The 24,931-nt window shown below is 38.5% G+C and overlaps 1 protein-coding gene across 1 annotated transcript in view; it reads left to right on the top strand.

Annotated features, from left to right (window-relative positions):
- The window catches only part of sgl (UDP-glucose 6-dehydrogenase sgl), a 47,289-nt gene extending 22,600 nt beyond the window's left edge, over positions 1-24,689 (top strand). The window contains exons 2-5 of the mRNA XM_065226387.1: positions 4,034-4,697; positions 22,329-22,617; positions 22,685-23,499; positions 23,783-24,689. Of these exons, the coding sequence (XP_065082459.1) occupies positions 4,539-4,697; positions 22,329-22,617; positions 22,685-23,499; positions 23,783-23,959 (1,440 nt within the window). The 5' untranslated portion in view covers positions 4,034-4,538 and the 3' untranslated portion in view covers positions 23,960-24,689. The remainder of the gene's footprint in view (positions 1-4,033; positions 4,698-22,328; positions 22,618-22,684; positions 23,500-23,782) is intronic.
- The last annotated feature ends 242 nt before the right edge of the window (positions 24,690-24,931 follow it).

Here is a 24,931-nt window from a genome sequence, read left to right as displayed (position 1 = left end):
ACGACAGCGCACATTCGCACAAACAACGTCACTTTGCTCCGAATGATACCGATTAGTCTCCACTGCGGTGAAAAATCTTTCACCGTGTTGGCTTTCCTGTATGAAGGTGCATCGGTGACCCTGATGGAAAGGAACTTGGCGAACCGCTTGGGAGCAGTCGGAGTTCATGATAAACTCTCCATAAAGTGGACGGCCGACATTACTAGAGTGGAGAAGGAATCAAACCGGATGAATTTGTGGGTCTCGGCTGTTGATGCGGATGAAAAACTTCTTCTGAAGATGGTCCGCACTGTCGAAAAGCTTTGGCCGCAAAGGAGTTTTTGTGGCAGTATAAGCATATGCGAGGATTGCCCATCTCCTCGTATGACGGACGGCCGGAAATAGTCATCGGGTTGAACAACATCCACTCGTTCGCCCCGATTGAAGCAAAGCTCGGTGCAATGGTTGATCCGATAGCCGTGCGGTACAAGCTCGGATGGACGGTCTACGGACCGAAGCAAGCGAATGCTGTCGAAGTGAGCAGCGAATATCTTGGAATCCACCAGGAAGTGACAAACGAAGACCTTCATAAGCTGCTGAAGGCACACTACGCGCTGGAAGAATCGGTCGTTGGCGTACCGCGGGAGTCTGCTGAGGACGAGAGAGCTCGCGAGACGAATCGGTGACCGCTTCGAGACCGGGCTACTGTGGAAGATGGACGATCCAAGGTTCCCGGATAGCTACCCGATGGCGTTGCGAAGGCTGAAGCAGTTGGAGAAGAAGCTAGAGAAGAATCCGGAACTTCACGTGAAGGTTTGTAAGCAGATCGATGAGTATCAGGAGAAGGAGTATGCGCATCTTGCTACTCCGGAGACGTTCGTCGGAACGGTACTAAACTGGGATGCTGCGGCAACGTTGCAATTCACAGCTGTTAATTTTTAACATGCCTGACATGCTTGTGCCGCTAGTGACTGTGGTCGTTGGGTTTCGGGAATACAGAATTGTTGTAGGTGTATCACCAGATGAAGATCATCGCTCGGGATCGGCAAGTACAACGTTTCCTCTTCCGGAAAGATTCCAAGAGACCTCCACGCGTGTTCATCATGGACGTTGCAACGTTTGAATCGAGGAGCTCTCCATGTTCGGCCCAATACGTGAGGAACCTCAACGCTCAAGAGTACGCTGGGCAATATCCGGAGGCAGCAGCGGAGATTATCAACCGTCATTACGTCGACGACTACTTTGATAGCGATTTGATACGAGGCGATCGAGCGAACGGAGCAAGTCAGGTTCATTCACCAGAAGGGAGGCTTCGAGATTAGGAACTGGGTTACGAAGTCGCCGGAAGTGCTCCAGAGTTTCGGTGAGCAGAAACCGGTTTCAGCCGTGCCCATCACCGAAGACAAAGTAACGTCATACGAACGCGTGCTGGGTATGATCTGGGATCCGGATCGTGATGAATTATCTTTCTCTACCCAACATCGCCAAGAGCATCTTCCGTACCTATGCGGAGACAAACGGCCAACGAAACGTGCGGTGTTAAGCTGCGTCATGGGTTTCTTCGATCCGCTTGGTTTACTTTCTCCGTTCACGATCCACGGAAAGATCATCGTGCAGCACTGTGGCTGCGATTGGGACGACTTTATGCTACTCTCATCAATCTTACGAAGCAGTGCTGTGATATAAACGGTTCAACTCCCCTAATAAGCGAGATATGATTCATCGAACCACAACACCAGGCACATAAGAGCAACCGGTATCGGAGTGAGATTTTTTGACGTAGGACTACGTCTGTGATTTCTATATGGGGGTACACTTTGTGAAAACCGAAAATGGAACATGTAACCAAATTATGAAAGATTTTGAACGCTAATAACTCAGCTTGATCTGGACCAATTTCAATAATTTTATCACCAATCGATCACATATATTTCTACGCATCTAAATTTAAAATGTCACTGTTGCTTTGATAATTAAATTATCACTGATTGCCTGTGAAAAGCGATTTCCCTAACACAGATTTCAAAGTTGAATTCCATCGGGTCTCACCAAACGGTGTCTATTCAATCACAGCGTGATAAGTGGTGGTGTTCTCCAGTACGCAACGAAAAGCATATTTCACTACCCAAACACATACATATTCTTCACTTCTTGTATCGTTTCATAATTTTTATATCCGGTATTTTTATATTATTTTGCTTTATTTCAAAACCGCCATACACTACTAATTATATTTATTTCGATTTCAGAGGCTGCATTACAAGCTTTCATTTACTAACATTTTCCAATCAAAATCTGCAGCAGACAGTGCAAACGGATATTGGAAAATGTTTACATTATTTTCTTGGATAAAATGGAAAACAGTATTTGTTAGATTCGGTAAATATCACTTAACCGGCGCTGTTGGTGTAGTGGTAAGCGTGACTGCTTTCTCGCCCCAATGGGTCTGGGTTGAATCCCAGCCGAGGTCGGTGGGATTTTTCTGAGGCATAAAAATCTCTGGTCTCGTCTTCCGGAAGGGAAGTAAAGCCGTTGGTCCCCGGTCCATGTGTGTTTGAATGGGTGCGATACCCTACGCAGGTGTGGAAGCTGCCTTCGTGCACATTCGATTGCCGTCAATGGATTACAATCAATGTCCGTCGGTGATTGGCACTAGATTGCGGAATAGAGACCGAGGTTAAATAAAAAAAAGAAAATACCACTTCAAAATCACATGAACATTACGTGAAAATCTTATCCAATTTAGTGGAAATCACGGAACGTAAACGTAAGATAAACAGTATGTTCCAGTAAATATTTCAAAATCACGTAAACATTAAGTGATAATCATTTCCAGCTGGAAATCACGTTATATTTACTGCTCCCGATGACCACTAAATATGAATATTTTTGGCTACATGGTATTAACGTAAATGTTACGTGAAAAGTATTATGGACAAAAGCTACCTATGTTTTCACGTAGATTGAACGTGTATATTTTTTGCAGTGTAGGTGATTAACTAAATAATTTGGCTTTGATTTACGGTTTAGCGACTTTGCAGTCAATTCAATTGTTTATAAGATAGTTTGTTCAGTATGTTCAAAATAATATTCAGTAGCGAATCTGAACGAGGTCGTCGACTCTTGCACACGTTGACTTTTTTTTTTAGTTGAGGATATTAGGTCGTTTAACGTCCACGACGATTGCGATTGGTTCAGCAGGATCACGTTTCAACGACTTGGATTGTTGCCCATTATGTATGAAATTAGTAATTGGTATAAAGATAAAGAGAAGGATTAGTAATGTTCATTTAATTCCACTATCTTAATTGCTTATCCTTGACAGATACACGTATTTCGTTTACAATGTTCAGATTTCTTCAGTGTCTTAACGTATTAATGCTAGACGTACAACTGAAGAAGTGTGCACATTGTAACAGAAAAACGCGTATCTGTCAAGGATAAACATTTAAGGTAGTGGAATTAAATGGAAACGACCAATCTTTCTCTCTTGCTTAATACAGGTACTCCACTATAGACGCCCACATTCATCAGAAATAAGTGGTGTTAACTCAAAATTAATGAAAACGATGGGACTGATTATTGAAGGTGTTGTAACCGTAAAACGATGCTCAAATTATTCGTACAATTAGATTACTTAAAATCTTTTGTGTAGCATTCTAGAACATCGATTCCCAACGTTCCCCCTTCCGTGCGGTATGGCTCGCTCAACATCGTTTCTTTTCATGTACTTTTCGCTTAGTGGGTGTTCGCGGTCCCCAGGTTGAGAATCGATGTTCTAGAGTACTGCACAATTAATTCAATAGAGTAATAAAAAAAAATCAAATTAACCAATAGCCCACAAACAACAAATCACTTCTCAAAAAATATTCTCGTAAACCCATTAAGTCAACCACGTTGGCAAGCCCTCTTCACTGTCGATGTTATGATGCCACTAACGCGTACGATCCAAGAGGCTGCTGATGACGAAAGCAGAGACCAACAAGAAGGCAAATAGCACTTAAAGCAAACTTTTAACGTTTTTTTTTCCTTCTCTATTTTCTTTCCACACTAGGGTAAATCGCTGCCGCCAGCGCCACCGTCGTGATCAGTCGCGAGTGTGCATTCAAGTTAGCCGGACGTGACTGTCCAGAAGTAGCAGCCAGCAACAGCAGCAGATCATCTATTCTTCGCGTTCCAGCAGTGTGCGAAGAATCATTGTCCACGCAGTGGGTGCAAAATTTCTCGCTAGTGTGGTAGCATCAGTGCCAGAACATATCTATATCTTATTCTGAAACCGGAAACTGATGAAGTCAGAAGTTTACCCCCAGTGTTAGTTCTAGGCAAAAAGTATCAGTGTACCTACATAACTGTGTTCCTTGTATTTTCCGACTGGAAAGAATTTAGTTTTTTTTTGCATTACTTGCTAGCTATACGCACTACCTAGCAGCATATATTGGTGCATCTAGAACAAGTTGTGTTTATTTTTATCACAAGTCGTCAACCCGGAGCGGTGCGCTCGGGAAACAGGTCTCAGTTAATAAAAGTATCATCGTAATCGACGGTGATCGAGCATAGAAATGGTTATCTCGAAGATATGCTGCATCGGTGCTGGATACGTGGGGGGTCCCACGTGTAGCGTGATGGCACTCAACTGTCCCGATATCAAGATCACTGTCGTTGATCGCAGTGCGGAACGGATCGCGCAGTGGAATTCCGACAAACTGCCAATATATGAGGTAAGTCCAATTGTGATTCTGTTTAATTTGTAATTAGGAACTCATTAAATGCGATAGTGAGTAACCTAGGATTTCCCGTATCTTACTGATAACAAGTGTACGACCATCAATCGTAGATAGATGGTGGATTGTTTCTTGCCACGTATCATTCAGAAGGTCTTTCTCCGAATCTGATTATGACGCGTCTGTCGCAACTGGAGAGCGAAATTTAATCTTTTGATTTCATCCTCTGCACATATCTTCCATCTGGCTTGGGGTGGGACGCTCTTCTTAGAAGGAATGCACTAGAGAAAATCACTGTTATTACTGTCGGCGCAAAACAACAACAGCACCATTCGGGTAACACATGTGCTCTTATCAGCAATAATGGGAAGTTGTGCCGGTCGGGGGAATGCTTTCAGCTTCTTGGGATTAGGCCGCATGTTTGGTTTATCGTAAAATATGTCGGTGTTCTTGCAAAAGTCTCCCTAGTAGTGAAAAGAATAGAAACAGTTTTGTTTTCGTGGTTACTTTATTTGGCTTAGTTCAGACTTAGAAAGCACGACCGCAGATTGTGGGTGGCCCTTAAGTTCCACTGCGACGCGTACCCTGGTCCATTCGAGCAATAGTTTTCCTTTCCCGAAAATGTTTAAGAACGTTGCACACGGTAGATTTAGCCAGGTTCAATTATACTGCCTATAATCCCATATCAGTCCCATATTAAAAAAGTAAGCATTTGAGAAAATGGCAGTTGAAGTTAAGAAGTGCAATTTCCATGTAAATATTTAAGGGGTTACGCCTACCTGCAAGACCGAAAAAAAGCGAAAGTTTGGATTTTTTTTCTCGAAAACGACGCAACGTATTAAAAATCAGTTTTCTGCCGTTTATTGAACACACATTAAATGGTACATTTATCAGTCGATGCTGTAAAAACGAGGTCCTGGTGCCCCGCACGGCTGCTCCCCGTGGACGATGTTCTAAAAAACGCCTTTTGCGGTGCCAACTGCGGTTTGTGATGTAATCATCTGAAATAAAAAAAAAAACATGCCAAATCGTTAAGCATCTTTAAACATGGCATGCATGTTAAGCATGTTTTTTGACAAAATGGCGGCTTTGCAAAGTTGAAGTGCCGATTTTTGATCCTTAAAATTTGTCTTTGATCGGCTGTAAAAAATCGAAATTAAATGATAGACGAAATCGGAACGATCGTGGACTGCACAAAATAGTACTGAACAGAAATCAAAACGAATCGGACGAATCGAATGTATACATTTCGAGAAATTTTTGGCACCGGTTTTGAAAATATGATTCCGAGATAATCGCGTTTAAAGTTTCAAGTTGGGTTTAGTCCACTATAAGTGAATATTTTTGTACGTCGCATAACTTTCACAATTTTCATCGGATCAACTTGATCTTTTGAGGAAATATTCTTGACTTTATATAGGGTATACGTCCCTAACCTCGGTCTAATATGCAGCCATAGATTACGTTTTTAATCATAACTCATCAATTAATTTACCTGCAAACGATATTCTACTGCTAAATGGTATGCTTAGATATGCTTATCATGTCGTTTGCTATCAGGAACCGCAAAAAGTTGAAAAACTTACTTTTTTTAAGACAAAAACTCACCAGGGAAATGTATGTAATATCGGTCTATTGTCCCCAAATTGGGTCTATTTATGGATGCAACTTCGTCCTATCCTGTTTGATTCTCAAAAAAAACGCTCTTGGTAACGTTTTCTTATGTATTTTTTTTTATCACTATCACTGTTAACTTAATACTCTTCATTCCTCAAAACATTTCTTAGAGAAAATTTTACGAAAACTACATTAAATCACTCAAGTTAAAAATTAAAAATTAAAAATTTCGCTTATCGTCTTTCGACCGCAGAATATCTAAATCAAAACATTGTGATGTTCATTATACAGATTTGGCAGAAAAAATCTCCCTTCCTGTTCGTTCCTTATCATCCAAATGCAAACCACATTGTTGACGTTACTCTTATTGCTATATGCTGTCAAATGAATTTCATGGGCCAAAGTTAGGAACATAGAAAAGAAATGTGTCCCTAAAGTTGGGTCCATGATTTACTTGTGAAAACGTTGTTAAACAATTAAAATAAACATAAAATATTCAAACAGTAACTGTGAGTTTTACGTCTAGTGTGTATTATCAGGTAATTCCATTCAATAAATGCCATAATCAGGCCATTTGATGATCGTCAGTGCAACCTTCCCATCTTAACCTTAGAAGTCATGGCGGCTAAAAACTCCGAACAGAGTGATATTCTCAACCAGTTTTATTACTTACGAGAGCTGAAAATGTATTGAAATGTTGTGATATAAATTGATTTGTGTGTGGTACACATTTATCAACCATCAGTGATCAATATTTTCCTTATTTTTTGTGTAATATTCCTTAATTAATTATTTATTTGCGTGATAGGCCGAATGAAAGGACTAGACCCACATTACATACCGTAACCCTACTTTCGATTAGGACAATAAAAAAATAGATTTTTTGAAAGTTTGCAGGTAGGCGTAACCCCTTAAAAAATCATTGTAAATTAATCGATAATTTTATCAAGTTATAATCAGTAGCAGTAGCCTTGCATGGTTTGTTATATCAGCGAAAACAATGGCGATTCAAAAAGCAGAACTGTACTTAACCTCTGGACGATTTAATTTCAGGATGGGACTGATATGCGATTACATTGCTCGATGGGAAAAACTGACTTGATGTTGTTTTCACATTTTTCATTATTAAAGTCCGTAGTTTTATCACGTAATATGAATGTAGATGCCAATTGATAGTGGATAGCGTTATTATCTTAAAATTTACGAAAATCCATATGTGACTGATATGCGATTATAAGTAGTATAGTCACTATATTCATAGTCTGGAGGATGGAATTTCGATTTTTTCAAAAGCGGAACCAATTCAATATATTGTAGACCAACAATTGAAAAGGTACTATCAACTTTTTTAAACAAAATGTTGTTTATTCTTTCCTCGCCAATCGAACCCAAATAACCGGCATCATCGGATAGGGGAAACTTTCCCCAACCCAAAGATGGTATTAATTTGCGTAGGAGAGTCTTGAGTCACGAGAAAAGAGGTTTCGAAGTTTTGTTCACAATAACTGATATGCTCTTTTCTGTTTTTGGTAGTGATTTGCTCGATTGGTTCCGCTATTTGACAGCTCAATTGGTTCCCGAGATTCTATCCGACAGAGTATGAATATAGCGACTATAGTTTCAATGATTTTGGGATTTTTAACCTGGCCATGTAAAGACATTCCCAGGTATTTTCAGCGCACAGATCGATAAAAGAAACTTTTATCTAACATCTAATACGACAAACACAACAAGAAACGGTTATGTGCTCAAGTTATTAACGAAAGAGAAAGTCGACGAAAAGAACCGAGACTCAATAATAAAAAGCTTCCTAAGCCCCAAAAAAGGCGAGGAATCCTGTTTGGGTACGAATTATTTTTTGTATTGAGTATGCTTTAAAGGAGAGACTTTGGGTGTGAATATAAATGCATAAATAAGAGTACCGGCAATGTCCCTCCCCTTGGCTAGTTTTTTAACCTGGACGTTGGTGGGCGGGTCTAATCTTATGCTTCATAGTGCAGCGTTGGAGACGGTTAGTTTAGGTCCAGCATCGTTGGCTCATGCCGTGACAGAATAGCGTCATGAGCATGCGATGAGGATTACTGAGCTTCCCCTCTCTGATGAACCATTGCATAAGAGAACCAAAGTTCTAGCCTGAAGTGATAGTATCACACTTGTTACTCCTTTATTTGAAAGCCGCGTTGTAGTACGCTTACGTATAGGCACTGACGTTGGGTGTGATACTGGCGGGTTTTGCCGCAAATCACTCTTATTTTATTTATTTTTACGCAGATAGATTTATTTGGGTTTGCAAGGGAATTATACTATTGAAATATTTCGGAAAGTGCCCAAATGTGCTCCTTCTACTTGCGTGACAAGCTTTCGTTGTTGTTGAGGCATTACTCAGGGAACAATGTTAAACACCATTTTTGTACATGGTATTGCAACTAATCTTATATGTGCTTCATTTGAGTGTTTGAACTATGGCTCGGGATTTCCACTGTGGTGTGCTTCTATTGTGACATAACCATACGTATTGTTGTGGTGCGACATAGTGGAAACGTGTGAGCGTAGTTGAAGCGTATACCCTATGTAATTTAAAAATCAGCTAGGAAAATAACTTCAAAGTGAAGCATTTTAGTCACTTGAAGGTGTCACCTGGGACGAACTAATATATATTAAATATTGGTCAAAGTCAAAAACAACTTGAAACGCGTTAAATTTTAGATTACATTCACAAGTGCAGGTACTTAATAAAGCATGGTAGGTAGATTAGAGATTTCAATTATTTATTAAATTAGATATGATATATGATATCCCTACATAATCATCAAACGAACTTAAATAAGAAAATTTACACAGCCTAGTAGCATTAAGTGGATTAACAGAAGAGTTAGGATGCGGAGGGTCCGCTTAGGGAGGCAACTAGCCTTTAAAGCAACTGGCAACTAGCCTTTTCATGTATTGTCTGTTTATTTTGATTATTGCTTTAAAATATCAATTTGGTATATATGTGAAAGGATGAATCAGTGGGAGATCGATTTTCGGTTTCTTTATATTTAGCATCACTATGTTTCATTTCCTCAAAACCCCCAATAACCGGCCTCTTCAATCCCTTCCTTTTCCCATGGCGTTCAAGTGGTCCGCATAGACTATTCAGCCATTACCCGTCCTTTATCCTCGGCTTTGGATTGACTTGCGCTCTCATTGCCCCACCAAACGCTGCAAAATGAAAATGAAAATAAATAAGAGTACCGGCAATGTTTTCAGTTAAAGGTACTCTATTTTGTAATCTGTGAAAGGGAAATCACACATCGTATGTCATCAAAATATACATGGAATGTTGCGAGATTGAGCTCGTGAGAGAGAGAATCGTGTGAGAGACAAAGTAGCTTACTGTCAGTAAAGTGTATGGCAATGAACTGTTTGTTGGATTTTAAGTAAATTAACAACTATTTTGAAGTGATTATTTTCTATCTCTATTTACTTGATCACGTGAATTCTTGATTTCTGCTTGTAATTATAGGAAATAATTGATTTTCTCTCTTCTCCCATACTTAAATTCAACGATGACTACCAAGGAAGCAGCGCAATATATCTGGAAAAAATCAGTATAGGAGCTAGTTAATAGCACTACCAGTTACAAGTTCTTGCCAACTTATCTATACCACAAGCCCAAGGTGTTAATTTTAAACCAGCCAAATCCTAATATCTACCTGCCGACAATCAACACAGTTCAACAGTAATCATTTATTTGACGTCGCTTAAAACTTTACTTAATCCGTTCAAGGCTGTGACAAATCAGAAAAATACACAGCATCCCATAGCCCATGGCATCATTTCACTTCGTCTTCATGCATCTGTTAAACTTCCACTCACGATCAACACTTAAAAAAAAAAACTAAACCTACTTCCAGTCCAGTGAGGTGTAACACGATCTTGCCTAACGGACGCTGTATTTGATGATTATCGTTGGTTGGGCTGTTTCTCTTTTTCTCAACAATGCTAATATATTTCGAAAACCGTCGCCGTCGTCATCGTCGCACAGTGGGGCAGCGAAGCCATTCGCGTGGCCAAAACCTCTAGCGCCGTTGGTTTGCTTTCTACAGCGATACAATGTTGTACAAAGTTGCTCAATACTAAAAGCGCCATCTTTTGAAAGTTTCATATAAGTTCATTTTTACGCCACATAGGTGGCGCTCGAGTCTATCTTTTGAACGGAGCATCCTAGCCGAATGGTTTTCTGGGCAAAGTTGTGTAATTTGAAGTGTTGTGACTCACATTTAGCAAGATATTGGGCAATTAGGAAAACTAACCTCTAAAATTGCGTTTTTTCCTTTTTTTCACCTATATACGTCAATGTATAAGTTTTATACTCTGATAATTAACAAAATGGTTTGACTCATCCAATAAATACTCATTATTTTATATACCATGCTTTATTATATAGTTATTAACATAAATGTCTCAAAAAAGTGATGCATAAAAATGTCAATTACTCAAAATATAGCAAAAAGTAGCAGCCAATTTTTTACAGTGATTAGTGTAGACCTTGTTAGGTAAAGTAACGACCACAGTTCAACAGGCAACTGCAGGCATTTTCATATAACATTATTTGAATATTGCATACACACTTAAAAAAATTGATGTAATTTTAGATGCTCGGAGACTGACATATACGAGCGTCAAGTTTGACATAAAATTGAGTCATAACAGACGCGAAATTCGAGTCAATCAAACGTAGTTTTCATCGAGTATCGAACTTTTCATTATCGGAGACCTTATTTTTACATGAAATTTGTGTTTACTTTTCATACTTTATGTCAAATATTGATTCCGTCTCGTGTAAAATTAGTTATTTCTAAGTGTGTATGGTAAATTCTTTCAAATTTGTGGAAACTTTGCTTTTTGTGTAAAACATGATAAGATGTTAATGATCTGAATAGATTACAAACAATCAGAAACACAAGCACAAAAGCACGCAGATTCTTCACTAACGCAACCCAAACAAGTGCAATAACTGGTATTAATGAAGAATTAATTGACCGATGCGATACAATTCTTCGTACGTTGTCTTCCGGATTTTCGATCAAAATAACAGCATTTCGAAATTTTGCTGAAGAAACTGCTCGTCTTTATGTTAGCCTTTATAAATGGTATCCAATGTCAGCCTCTGTTCATAAGGTTTTAATCCACGGATCGCAGAAATAAAGACTTCAGAAAATTTCGGGAACGATACAGTCGCAAAACAAGTCGAAAGGACACTATGGAGGACGTTGGTGGATGGACATTTTAAACCAGCAGTTTTAAGTCTCCTAGTAATCTAATAATGCATCTATTGCATTCATCAATAACATCTTATCATGTTTTACACACAAAGCAAAAATTCAACAAATTTTAAAGAATTTACCATATGCAATATTCAAATAATGTTATATGAAAATGCCTGCAGTTGCCTGTTGAACTGTGGTCGTTATTTTATCCAGCAAGGTCTACACTAATCACTGTAAAAAAATTGGCTGCTACTTTTTGCTATATTTTGAGCAATTGACATATTTATACATCACTTTTTTTAAAACATTTATGTTAATAACTTTATAATAAGGCATGATATATAAAGTAATGGGTATTTATTGGATGAGTCGAACCATTTTGATAATTATCAGAGTATAAAACTTACACATTTGACGTATATAGGGGAAAAAAAAGCCATTTTGAGGTTAGTTTTCCTAATTGCCCGATAACTGACTTTATATGAGTCATAGAGTTTCGATGTCTTCGACATTTCTCAACACTTCAAATTACACAACTTTGCCCAGAAAACCATTCGGCTAGGATGCTCCATTCAAAAGATAGACTCGAGCGCCACCTATGTGGCGTAAAAATGAACTAATATGAAACTTTCAAAAGATGGCGCTTTTAGTATTGAGCAACTTTGTAGAACATTGTATTTCTGTAGAAAGCAAACCAACGGCGCTAGAGGTTTTGGCCACACGAATGGCTTCGCTGCCCCACTGTGCGTCGTCGAGCTAAAATGATTGATTGCAACAAATTGCTGATGACTACTCTAATGACGACCGGTGTGATTCAATGTCGCTTCGCGATACATTCATCTCTCTCACTGTCTATAGTGTAATGATACTAGCGGCAGTGTCCCTATTCGGTGCTAACGGGTTTGTTTGATAAATGGAAATGTGGCGCGTGTCTGTTTGGAAGCTTGATGAATGAATCTGGCTAGCTGAATGATTTGCATGTGAGATGTGTGTTAGAGGAAATGGCAACAACAAACACACATTACAAAGTCATATCCGATATTAAAATAGAGAAAAATATTATTGTCCAAGTGCTATCTTTAATGAAAAATTTCTAGGATTGTTGATTTTGGGCTTAGAGGGGCCTGGATTCAATTTTAGCCGGTCCCACCACTTCCCGGTCCGACCTAAAAAATCTTTCGAGTTGGAAATATTGTCGGGCATTGTCATTGTGCTTGCCACCCAATATACATATTCATACATTGGTTGGCATAGAAATCTCTCAATTAATAACTGCTGAAATGCTTCTTATAACTCTTATAACTTCAATAAATCGAGAGTAGACAAAACGCTTGCATATGAAGCGTAACAAGCCAGGAAGAAGAAATCTCATATGGCCTTTCTTTTTCCTTTATTTAACGTCGGTCTTTGTTCCGCAGTCTAGCCAATCACGGACGGACATCGATTGCCATCCATTGACGGCAATCGAATGTGCAGGAAGGCAGCTTCCACACCTGCGTAGGATATCGCACCCATTAAAACACACATCAGAAAATCCCGGCGGCGCCGACTGGGATTGAACCCAGGCCTTTTGGTGTGAGAGGCAATCAGTGTTCGGAAAATCATTCTCAAATCTCATTCATTGAATCTCCTTGCGAGAATAAACTTGCGTGAGAATGTGGCAAACAAAATTAACGCTCGAGATTCTCATGCATATTCACGCACTCACACTCACATCGTCGAAAAATCATTCCAACTTTAAACTCATAAAAACTAGAGAGGGTCTAGTATAAGAGAGGAGCGGATTCAAAACAAACTGCCTTGGCAACCTATGCCTAGGTCGTTTCCAGCAATACTGCCAATGTAATCAAAATAGGCGCTGCTCGATTGGCTCTGGCTTTGACAGTTCATGTGGCTCAAAACCACACCTCTCTTATACTAGACCCTCTCTAATAAAAACCACTCAAACGTCAATTGATACCATGGTTATGCATGTTTTGTTATTTTTCCAACCCCTAATGCACAAATAATACTAATAACCCGGAACGGGACTTGACTATAGTCGCTATATTCATAGTCTGGCGGATAGAATTTCGATCTATCAAAAAGCGGAACCAATTCAATATATTTTAGACCAACAGTTAAAAAGGTACTATCAACTTTTATAAACAAAACGTTGAATATTCTTTCCTCGCCAATCGAACACAAATTACCGGCATCATCGGATAGAGAAAACTTTCCTCAACCCAGAGATGGTGTTAGTTTGCGTAGGCGAGCCTTGAGTCACGAGAAAAGGGTTTCCGAAGTTTTGTTTGCAATATCTGATGAGCTCTTTTCTGTTGTTGGTCGTGATTTGCTCGATTGGTTCCGCTATTTGACAGCTCAATTGGTTCCCGAGATTCTATTCGCCAGACTATGAATATAGCGACTATAGACTTGACAATCCAGCTTCTCACTCTTCTTAATGTTTTTGGTGAATGCCAGTCGAAAATTAGTGCATGGTGTTTGATGGGGTTGACCAATGATGCCAGGATTGCAAAATGATTTTTCTATTTTAATTATAATTTGATTCGGAGTTTCTACCGCAGTTTAGCACCTTGTACATCATTTTTGCTTAACACAATAAAAACAACCATAAGCAAACAAGAATATCCATCGCTTAAAGTACACCGTGGACCGTATTTTATAACTTTCCTTTCGCAAATATAAACAATTAACAACGCCATTGACGGCCACATTGGTTCAGGCATCACTGCCAGTCAGATTAATGTGATCCCTCTGTCCTTTTTATTCCACGATTGCTACTGTCAAATCGACCAATCAGCAACTGGCTCGGCTTTGACAGCAAATTGGCTCGAAATCGCTACCCGATTGTCAAGTCCCGTACCAGGTAGTAACAATAAATTACGCCAAAATATAAATAAATAGATTTTTGAACCTGAAAACTCATAGGGGAAATGACGGCTTCGGCATGACAGACTATTTTTGGCAACCCAAATTGAAATGCTAATTTCACTTGATTTTCTTACAAAACACACAGCATTCAAACGATTCTTTAGGCTTTCAGCTTCAATTTGATTATATTTTTACCACTGAAGGCAATCTAGCAAGGATTTCTTGATATGAAACACACGCACTACAAAATGCTGCTGATTTCGAGTTGCCGATGAATGCACAGCTATTTAAAACGCAACTCAAATAGAAAAGTTGCCGAATAAAAAGATGTTGCCCACAATAGTCGCTCTCACTAGAGAAGATTGGAGCTTTGTAAAAGCGCCAATTCTTTCGACTGAAATTGTTACAGCAGCTGGCAGCAAAAGATTGTAAACAAACCAATACTGCATGTGTGCGTTCCTCAGAGAAAAAAGCAATAGAAAGATGGCCGCTTCTTAGGTTGCCGAGAATAAGTAAATTCCCCTAGGTGATTTTTGCGACGTTGAATTTTGCAAGGCAAAACTCATAGGTGCATAAACTCATGCCAGAGTTTTGAGTTTTTGAGGTTTTCCGAACACTGGAGGCAATCACGTTTACCACTACACCACCGGTGCCGCTCGAACGGATTTTGAATATATTGTATTTTTGCTCCTTGTGATTACAATTTTTACTAAAAGATTATTTCTCGATTACTTTTTCGAAGGGACGTATCAGCTTTTGTAAACAATGCTTTTGACCGTCGATTTGACGTAACTGGTAGCTCGCCCACACATTCTAACACTAACCACAGATAGGGAAATTTTTATCCTACCTGGTAGGGTTTTTGATCTAATTTCCGTCCTACTAAGCACAACCCGTGCTTTACCTCTCTTTTTTGAACGGGTTTCAACAAATGATATATGTCTATCAAAGATGACTTTAAATGTATTCACCTTTCTATGCGTACCGTTGGATTTGATAAAGAGACACAAATTGTTGAGATATTGTTTAAAATAAAAAAAAAAACGTCTTGATTCTAAATGCGTTCTACCAGTTCCAATACCGTCCTAACGCATTGAAACGCCATTAGATTTTCTTCGTCCTACGGATAAACGTAGAAAAAGGGGTTCCGCTAGGAGCGCTTCTTTTGTTTAGAGAACAATGAGCGTAAATATTCATACAATGCGCTTTAATAGAATTTATGTTGTAGCTAATGAACTAACGCATCGGAACAAACCTGTTATTGATTTGTGCACGGTAAAATCATTGATATTATTGATCATTTCTGATCGATAGAACGGAAATGAGTGATTACGACAAAGTAGCGCTCTACCCTAGTGGTGTTAGTATACGTGGGCGAGCTACCAGCTACGTCAAATCGACGATTAAATGCATTGTTTACAAAAGCTGATACGTCCCTTCGAAAAAGTAATCGAGATTTATTGATAACATCTATGTCATAAAGATGACTCACGGTGGTCCAAAATCAATGAAATTATAAATTAAATTTAAAAATAAAACCATTCGATTTTGGCAACACTAAACTTTCGGGCTTGTTGACAACATCTAACGGGTTCTGTAATACATAAATTACTCTACTCCGAGATTAAGGAATACTACAAGATTCTGGGGTTTAATTTGTTGATGTCTTTGGCTATTACGTTCCAAGTGAAACTACAAAATCGGTCGGTGTCTACAAAATCTCTTGTCCAGATTGTAATAATATCTACATTGGTCAGACGAAAAGGACTTTGGAAACAAGGTTTAAGGAGCACATCGCAGAGGTAAAAAGGCTAACAAAGAGATGGATTAAGGACTTCATTATTAATTTAAATCCAAGGTTGCAGCACATATCTTTATAAAGGAGCAAAATTTGACAAAGGATAATATTAATATCTTGCAGAGTGTATCTTTGCCTTGGAAACTAGGCGTTTCGAAATATTTAATCATAATCCATCAACATTGCTTAATAGAGATCAAGGAAACGAATACTCGAGAGCCTTGGTGCGCTTACATAAAGTTATCTTCCTCAATGTGCTCTCTCTTTAAATGAGAAGATTTTAAATTGTCTCCCGGCGGCTAGAGTCGGTGTATAATGAGTCACGCCAAGAGTGAAGCCAGGTCTACCTATTGAACTGTCAAACTGGCTACCTATCGTGCAAAATCAATAAACATTACGATGCTATGAAAGCTACACGAAAGGTATTGCAATAAAATATAAAATTTAATCGAAGAAATGACCATAAACACGCAGTGAGCATTTAAATTGTAATTTGATTCGTATAGTGATGATCAGTAATGAGAATTTGTAATATATGTTGCTGATTTAATCCGACACAATCACTTGAATAATAATTTACTGCAGCCGGTAATTTAATTTCTCGCTAGAAGTCCTTTGAAGTTGATGCAGAAGTCCTCTGTTGCCAAGTGAAAGGGAAGGGAATCTTTCAAAAACCGTGATGCGAGTTCCACTGTTTTTCTCTTGGCGTGACTCATTATACACCTACTCTACCGGCGGCGAATGACGTAGGAAAGTAGCAAAAAAAAAAACAAACAAAAAGTTACAACCGGGATTCGAACCAAGGACTCTGGGATCCAAAGGCCATTTAATCCAGCGACTGGGATCCAAAGGCCAGTTAATCCAGCGACGCTTCCAGTGCGATGAAAACCAAATCAGAAGCATGCATTCCTCGAGGCATTCCTTGACTCATCGTATCAACGGATTCATAAAGCCAAAAAGTTTCTCAAAGAGGAACAAAGTGTGGTTTCCTCATTTTTTAATATTGAGGAGGCCATCCTTACCAAAAATCGTTAAAAATTGTGTATAATCCATGCTAAACTGCAACTGAAACGGTTATGGAACTTTATATGGACGTTTGTGTGATAAAGTTTTAACCTTATGTATTATGGTTTTTTGGAAGTGTACCTAACAAATAATGGATTGTTGAGAACCATTACCATTCAAAATTCTTGTTTTCTCCATACATTTTCGGAAAGAAAACTATATTAGATTAGAACCTTTTTACTTATGGTTTGAGAACTTTAATGGTAATGGTTTTGGTAGTCAGTAAGGTTCATGGATGGTTTTGTAACATCGATCAACTTTATGAATATATCGCGAAAAAGTTGCCGGTTAATAAATGATTACAGGGCTGGTAGCAAGTCACTTTTTAGTTACTTGATCACTTTTTTCAAGCCAGTCACTAAAAAGTCTCTTTTTTAAGACCAAGTCAACTTTTTTTTAGCGTGAATGTATTTCAAGATTGATCATTCTTTGCTATGTGGCGTTCAATCGTCTTTCTCTATCTACAGGGTGTCTACTCATTTTTCTAAATAGCATTACCAGAGCTTTCCAAATTTTTCCAGTACTTTAACGGATAAATCCCAGGTATATAATAAGAAAGCTATTTTTTTTTAATTCATTAATTTTTTTTTGGTAAATCAAAAACAACAGCAATTAACCCAAACTTTTTAAGACATGGCACTCAGTTTTAAAGAAACTCCATTCAAATCCATTGAATGTTGAAGTTTAACAATTACTACAGTTTAACATCTACTTCTCACTTAATAAAGGTAAAAAACTTATTTAATTTGAGTAAGTCTAAGATCTAATTTTTTTCAATATCTTGATGTTTCGTATTCCATGTTCAAGATATTGAAAATTTTTAAAATGCCAGAATCAAGGAAAAAAATAAATAATTTATTTGAAGTTCGCATGTGGTAGGAGCTTCGGAGATGTTCTGAGTAATGAAAAGAAATGCTGAGAATTTCAGTGAAGCTTCATAAACAAACTGCGGGAACATAAAAGATTTTAACACGCTGAAAATATGGGGAACTTACTGGAAGCGGTTCTTTTAGCATCCGAAATTTTTCGAGAACTTTTATGAAATTTGTAGAATTTCAGAAAACATCACAGGTGTCAAGCGAACTTGAGTAATATAGAAAACATTAGGAGTATTGTGCAAATTTTTAAGAAGTTCTAAGTACCTCAGAAAAGCTAGATCTAGAGATTTTTGGGAAACTTCAGATCTTAAGAGTAGTTTGCGTAGCTTTATTCCAGACTTTTGGAGCAGTTTAAAGATCTCGAATCGTAAATTTAGAGAAATTCAGGATAGTTCCATGATGTGATGAAAAAAGTCGAGAACCTTTAAGATAATTCAATTTTCTTTTAGTTTTCCTCAGAATTACCTTGAAATTCTCCACAATAAAAAAAACCCTTTGGAAAAATTCTCCGAATATTCATTGAATTCATTCCAAATTTCCTTTTGAATCTCACTCCTTCCCTTGGAATTATACTCACATTGAAAGTCTCCTAAGAATTCAGTGGCATGTCTCCTAACAAATTCCTTAGATTTCTTCTCATAATTTGTTTGGCAAACCCTCCTGAATTTGTTTTCCGAATTCCTTTGAAGATGTTCTGGAGTTATTCTCAGATTGAATTGTAATCCTCCTTTTAGTATTTTCAAAAAGATTCCAAGGACTTATGCTCCGGATTCGTTTTCTTCCACAACTTTATAAAATTATCCTCAGAAGGTCCTTGGAATTTTGCTCTGAAGGAGTTGTGCTCCTCAGAAATTTTCAGAGTTTTCGTTAAAATTTGCTTTAAATTCAATTCAGGGTTCCTTGAAATTTTACTCAAAACTTTCAGGCTTCACAAAAAATCTAAAATTCTTCAGAACTAACTTAAAAGCATATTCCATTTGGTGTTTTTCTGAAAGTTGTTTTTTTTCTCAGAACTTCCTTGAAATGAGGCACTTAGAAATTATAATAAATTTCTACGAATTTTTAAAACTGTGCATGGATTTTTAGTCTAGATTCTTGAAAATTTCTTGAAGTATTGTAGCTTTTAAGTCCAGAACTAGTTCAAATTAAAAAAAATCTTGGAAATATGCATGTTCCAAACCTGTTTTTTTTTAAATACAGTCCACTGTGGATCTATAAAGTTCAAAGTGTGAATGTAAATAACGAGAACCATTAAAAGCTTTTCTTTAATAAGGATATTTAAAGAAAATTATTAGTAAATTCTCTGAGCCTTCCAGGTATTTTAAGGAAAGTGAAAATTTCCTGAGGATTCCCGGTTTTCCAGGTTTTTGCAGTTAGTAGACACCCTGACTAATACGTGGGTTTGGCCATAACTTTCTATTTAATCTTTCGTTTTAAGGGTTCTTATCGTACATAAGTGTTTATAAGATACTTGTTGAATGAGTCTAATACATCAAACATTTATTTTCTCTTAGGTCACTTTTTAGTCACTATTTTTACAACTATAAGTCACTATTTGGTCACTTATTTCTTCAACATGGTCACTTAAATCACTATTTTTGACAGCATTGATCGCTACCAGCCCTGTGATTACCAATTCGCGATATATTCCACGTAAAGTTGACCGACAATACAAAACCATCCATAGACCTTACTGACTACCATAACCATTACCATTAAAGTTCTCGAACCATAAGTAAAAAGGTTCTAATATAGTTTTCTTTCCGAAAATGTATGGAGAAAACAAGAATTTTGAATGGTAATGGTTCGTAACAACCCATTATTTATAAGGTTCACTTCCATAAAAGCATAATAGGAGAGATGGCTCTAATGTTGGAGTATGGATCTAAGATTGGGTCCATCCCTAAAAAATCTGCTATTTATCAATTTTATCTAGATGAACACGTCATTGGGACGGTACTAATGGATATTTTTGGTCACTATTGATAGAGTCGGTGTATAATGAGTCACGCCAAGAGAAAAACAGTTGAACTCGCATCACGGTTTTCGAAGGATTCCCTTTCTTTTCACTTGGCAACAGAGGACTTCTACATCAACTTCAAATGACTTCTAGCTAGAACAAAAAATTGCGGCTGTAGTGAATCATTATATCAGTGATTTTGTCAAATTATCTTATCAAACAATAGTAGAAATTCTCATTACTGATCATTAGCAAACGTGTCCCATGACAATTTAATGCTCACTGCGTGTTTATGATCATTTCTTCAATTTTATTTTATATTTTATTGCAATACCTTTCGTGGACCTTTCATAGCATCGTAATGTTTGTTTACTTTGTACAATAGGTAGCCGGTTTGACAGTTCAATAGGTAGACTTGGCTTCACTCTTGGCGTGACTCATTATACACCGACTCTAACTATTGAAAATTTAGTCGATTGCTGAATTTATGTAAGGGCCCAAATTAGGGACATTTAGGCCGACATTACATCCCCTACATAAGCTTAAAACTTTATCACACAAACGTTCATGTAAGGTTCCATAACCGTTTCAGTTAAAGTTTAGCAGGGATTATAAACAATGTTTAACCATTTTTGGTAAGGTCAAGTTATGGTTCGCGTTAATGCGGGATATTTTGGATTTGACAGCCACACATCCCGTTGGATTAAATACCCGTAAACTTCTTTTAAAAGATTCTTAAAGAAGCATACGGTTCATACGAATATTTAACTTTCTTCACTTGCTCGGCGTTACGCTCCTTAAAAACACGGACAGGTCAACGAACCTTAGTAGCTGCGCACCCGGAGACAGGATTTGCTTAATTTAGTGTTTTTCAAAGGTTTAGGGAGTATTTCAGCATTCCAAAAGTATAGGTCCCCAACGCACGGTTCATGTCCATCATTTTCATTTGCCGTTTACTTAAGAGATACATATTTTACTTATTCCAGGCACGACAACATGGAAAAAAGCCCAAATTTGGAACGAAAGACCCGATTGGAATCGCATTTTTTGCTGTTCCATCTCGTCGACCACGGCCCGCCCGTGTACAGTTAGTTTGATTATCGAATCGCAGTAGTTGCTTGTTCCACAGTATTTTGTAGGTTGTAGCCTAATTGTTTTCATCTCTCATCTGCATGCGGAAATTCATCATGAAACGCGTCAACAATGTTGTCAGCCAGGATTGGATCGCATCTTGATGACGAATGTCATGCAAATCCTGGAAATTCCATTCCCTCAAGTCATCGTTCGCTCGGTCACGGCCACTTGACTATGAAGTACAAGTGCAACATCCATTGTATTGTCGTCAGTCAGTCAGTCAATACATGACTCCATTTAAAACATCATTGATGCTTAAATACGCTGCGATTATTGTTCATTATGTATGCATCATATCGCGCAAAACACCTATTAGCAGCGGGGTGCCGCGGTATCATCAACACAACACACCTCTAGACGAGCAAATCTATCTATTTGTGTGTTATTGCTGCTATACCTACCGGGTCCAGAAACGTGGTAACATCATTTTAGCATTCGGTGTACACTCCTCATAAGAAAGAAGCCAAAAGAAGCACTCCAACAAATGGGTTTGTTGCGCTTGTTGGCCTACAAATCGTTGACCTTGGCCGTGGAAATCACCGCATGAAGGTTAATTCGATGCGACTTCCGGTGTTCTGTTTCTTTAGGGGAATGTGGCCAATACTGAGGCAAATGTTACTTTTTTTAAATCAATACAAATAAGAGCCATAGTCTGTACGGGGTATCAGTTGGTACATTTATTAATTTATATGATTTTCTATATCAATGAAACCCGAATGATGGTTTGCTTTTTCAAAAAAAAAAAGTCTTTGGACAACATTGAGCCTGTCGATGTTGACAAACAAAAAAACAAATAAATATGTCAAGTAGATGACCCATCTGGCCCCCCTTACCCTTACCTCACTATCTAAACAATCAAAAACAAATTTGAATCGTTATGTACCCTTCAGCTAAGGTTTTCCTTGTTCAAGCTACAAGCTCTAGGTTAGTTAGTTTTATTAATTCTGAGTCATCTCTATTGAGTATGCTATTGTACCGAGTTCTTCTGTTAAACGTTAAGACTTCAACACAATTGGCTCAATCCATCTCTCTATTGTCCTTTAATTGTAGCCCGGACTCGATGAAGTCGTCAAGGAATGCCGAAACCGGAACCTGTTCTTCTCAACCGACATCGAATCGGCCATCCAGGAAGCAGAACTAATCTTCATCTCGGTCAACACACCCACCAAAACGTACGGCAGTGGACGCGGTCGGGCGGCCGATCTCAAGTACGTCGAGGGATGTGCCCGTATGATCGCAGAGATGTCTCAAAATAGTAAAATCGTTGTCGAGAAAAGTACGGTGCCAGTGCGCGCAGCGGAAAGTATTATGCACATTTTGAAGGCCAACCATAAACCAGGTAGTTGGAAAATTTGCTGGAATAAGCTGTAATCTTATAATATAATTTCGTTATTATTTTTCGGCAGGCGTAAAATATGATATTCTATCGAATCCTGAATTTTTAGCCGAAGGAACGGCCATCGAAGATTTGCACAAACCAGATCGAGTGTTGATTGGTGGAGAAGAGACTCCCGAAGGAAAGGCTGCGATCGAGAAACTCTGCTGGGTATACGAACACTGGATTCCGAAGAAGAACATTTTGACCACCAATACGTGGAGCTCTGAGTTGTCGAAGCTAGCTGCGAACGCTTTCCTCGCTCAAAGGATATCTTCCATCAATTCACTATCGGCCGTGTGCGAAGCTACCGGAGCCGATGTTTCCGAGGTTGCCCGTGCTGTTGGTCTCGATTCGAGAATCGGCCCCAAATTCCTGCAAGCATCCGTTGGATTTGGCGGCAGTTGCTTCCAAAAGGACATCCTTAATCTAGTGTACATTTGCGAGGGCCTGAATCTCCCTGAAGTTGCTGCCTACTGGCAGCAGGTGATCGATATGAACGAATATCAGAAAAATCGATTCTCGCAAAAAATCATCGAATGCCTGTTCAACACAGTTACCGACAAGCGGATATCGATTCTAGGATTCGCATTTAAGAAAAATACCGGTGACACTCGGGAAACTCCAGCCATCACAGTATGTAAGACACTGCTTGACGAAGGTGCCCAGCTGAATATCTACGACCCGAAAGTGGAACCAGAGCAAATCATAGCTGACTTGACGCATCCCAAAATAACCGAAAGTCCCGGACACGTCAAAAAGGTGGTTCAAATTTTCTCCGATCCCTATGACGCAGTGCGTGGCACCCATGCTATCGTGATCTGTACCGAATGGGATGATTTTATTGTAAGTATGGTTTCCTGTTGCTTGCAATGACCGACTGAGTTCTGATGGTGGCAATGGGTTTGCTTGGTACTTTTAAGAAAGGGAGCATATTGTTTTGGTGCGTGCATTCTGGTTTTAATCAAACTGTTTGAGATATCTCTTCAGTCAGTTCTGGATTAGTTTTCGGATAAGGGTCCGCTTTGAACGCTATAGCATTGGTTCAGCAAAACCTCCCATCAAACCTCTCATTTTAACCTTGTCTTCGTTGCCTTGCTCTCACGTTTAGCAATATATTGCTTTTCAGAATCTCAACTACGAGCGCATTTACCAGTCGATGATGAAGCCGGCCTACATCTTCGACGGTCGCAAGATTCTCGCGCACGAAAAACTCCAGCAGATCGGCTTCCACGTACAGACCATCGGCAAGAAGCTGAATCGCAACATTCAGACCCGGTCTTGGGGAAGCATTCCACAGCTATAGACGCAGGTACCGGCATCTACCAACTGACCAGGTAAACGAACCATACACATACATCTCATCAGCATTACTATTGTAGGTAGTAGATTTCTTGCGAGTTTAAATAGATGACACTAGTAAAACATGTGAACATAAGTCCTTTACCTATTTATAAACACCCAGAACAAGCTATTTAAGCGAAACGAAGTATTACGATTAAGGCCGGAAAAGTTTGTAAACATTTTCCCATTTGCGATATTTCACACGTGGTTCAGATAGGTTCGTAACAAACTTGCCCCGGAGGTTCGTATATCATAAGAAACGTTGCGTACGAAATAATAGCAATACAAAAAAAGATATGAAACATGTTTTCTTCACAGGGTAAATTACGTCTTCGTTAGTTACTATTCTTATTAGAAGATATCATTTGACCAACATCGGTAGCTTGATTAATTTATTTACTCCCTGAAAGTAATTGGTACAGGAACTATTGAAGACGAGAAATACCCGAGATCCATTGAAGCACAATTTATGTTAAGAACATTGCTGCAATATCAAAAGAGCACGTTACGTGTAGGTTTTCTATTGATCATAGAGTTATTATATTGCCTAGTATATTTTCCTATGTATTTCATTCGTACGTATGTGACAATGGCGCAGTCGAATCAATTTTATTTGTTAGAATCTAGAAGAAGAAGTTGATACAAAATATTTCCCTCGAACGGTCTTAAACTCTCACTCTGCGCCAATGGTATGTGAACGTATTATTTTCAATTTTCCTTTAGTTTAAATGTATGACTAGAGTAGGAGAGTTATTTTTCACTCAAAAAATACATTAAATTCTAGTTCACAAAGGAAGCGTTTTCTGTTCTAAAACAGCCGAACATTTCTCCACAATAAACAACAGATGACAAAAAATCTCTCTAATTCGAAAGCAAAGCGAGTATATAGGAAAAGATCTTTGGGGTTTTCGGGGGTATCGAATAAAGGTTAGTT

This window comes from Ochlerotatus camptorhynchus, unplaced genomic scaffold (assembly GCF_037179485.1).
Source record: "Ochlerotatus camptorhynchus isolate MF236.1 unplaced genomic scaffold, CSIRO-AGI_Acam_v1.1 ptg000002l, whole genome shotgun sequence".
NCBI classification, from domain to species: Eukaryota; Metazoa; Arthropoda; class Insecta; order Diptera; family Culicidae; genus Ochlerotatus; species Ochlerotatus camptorhynchus.
The sequence above is the reverse complement of the archived record's forward strand: the minus strand, read 5'-3'. Positions and strand labels throughout refer to the sequence as shown.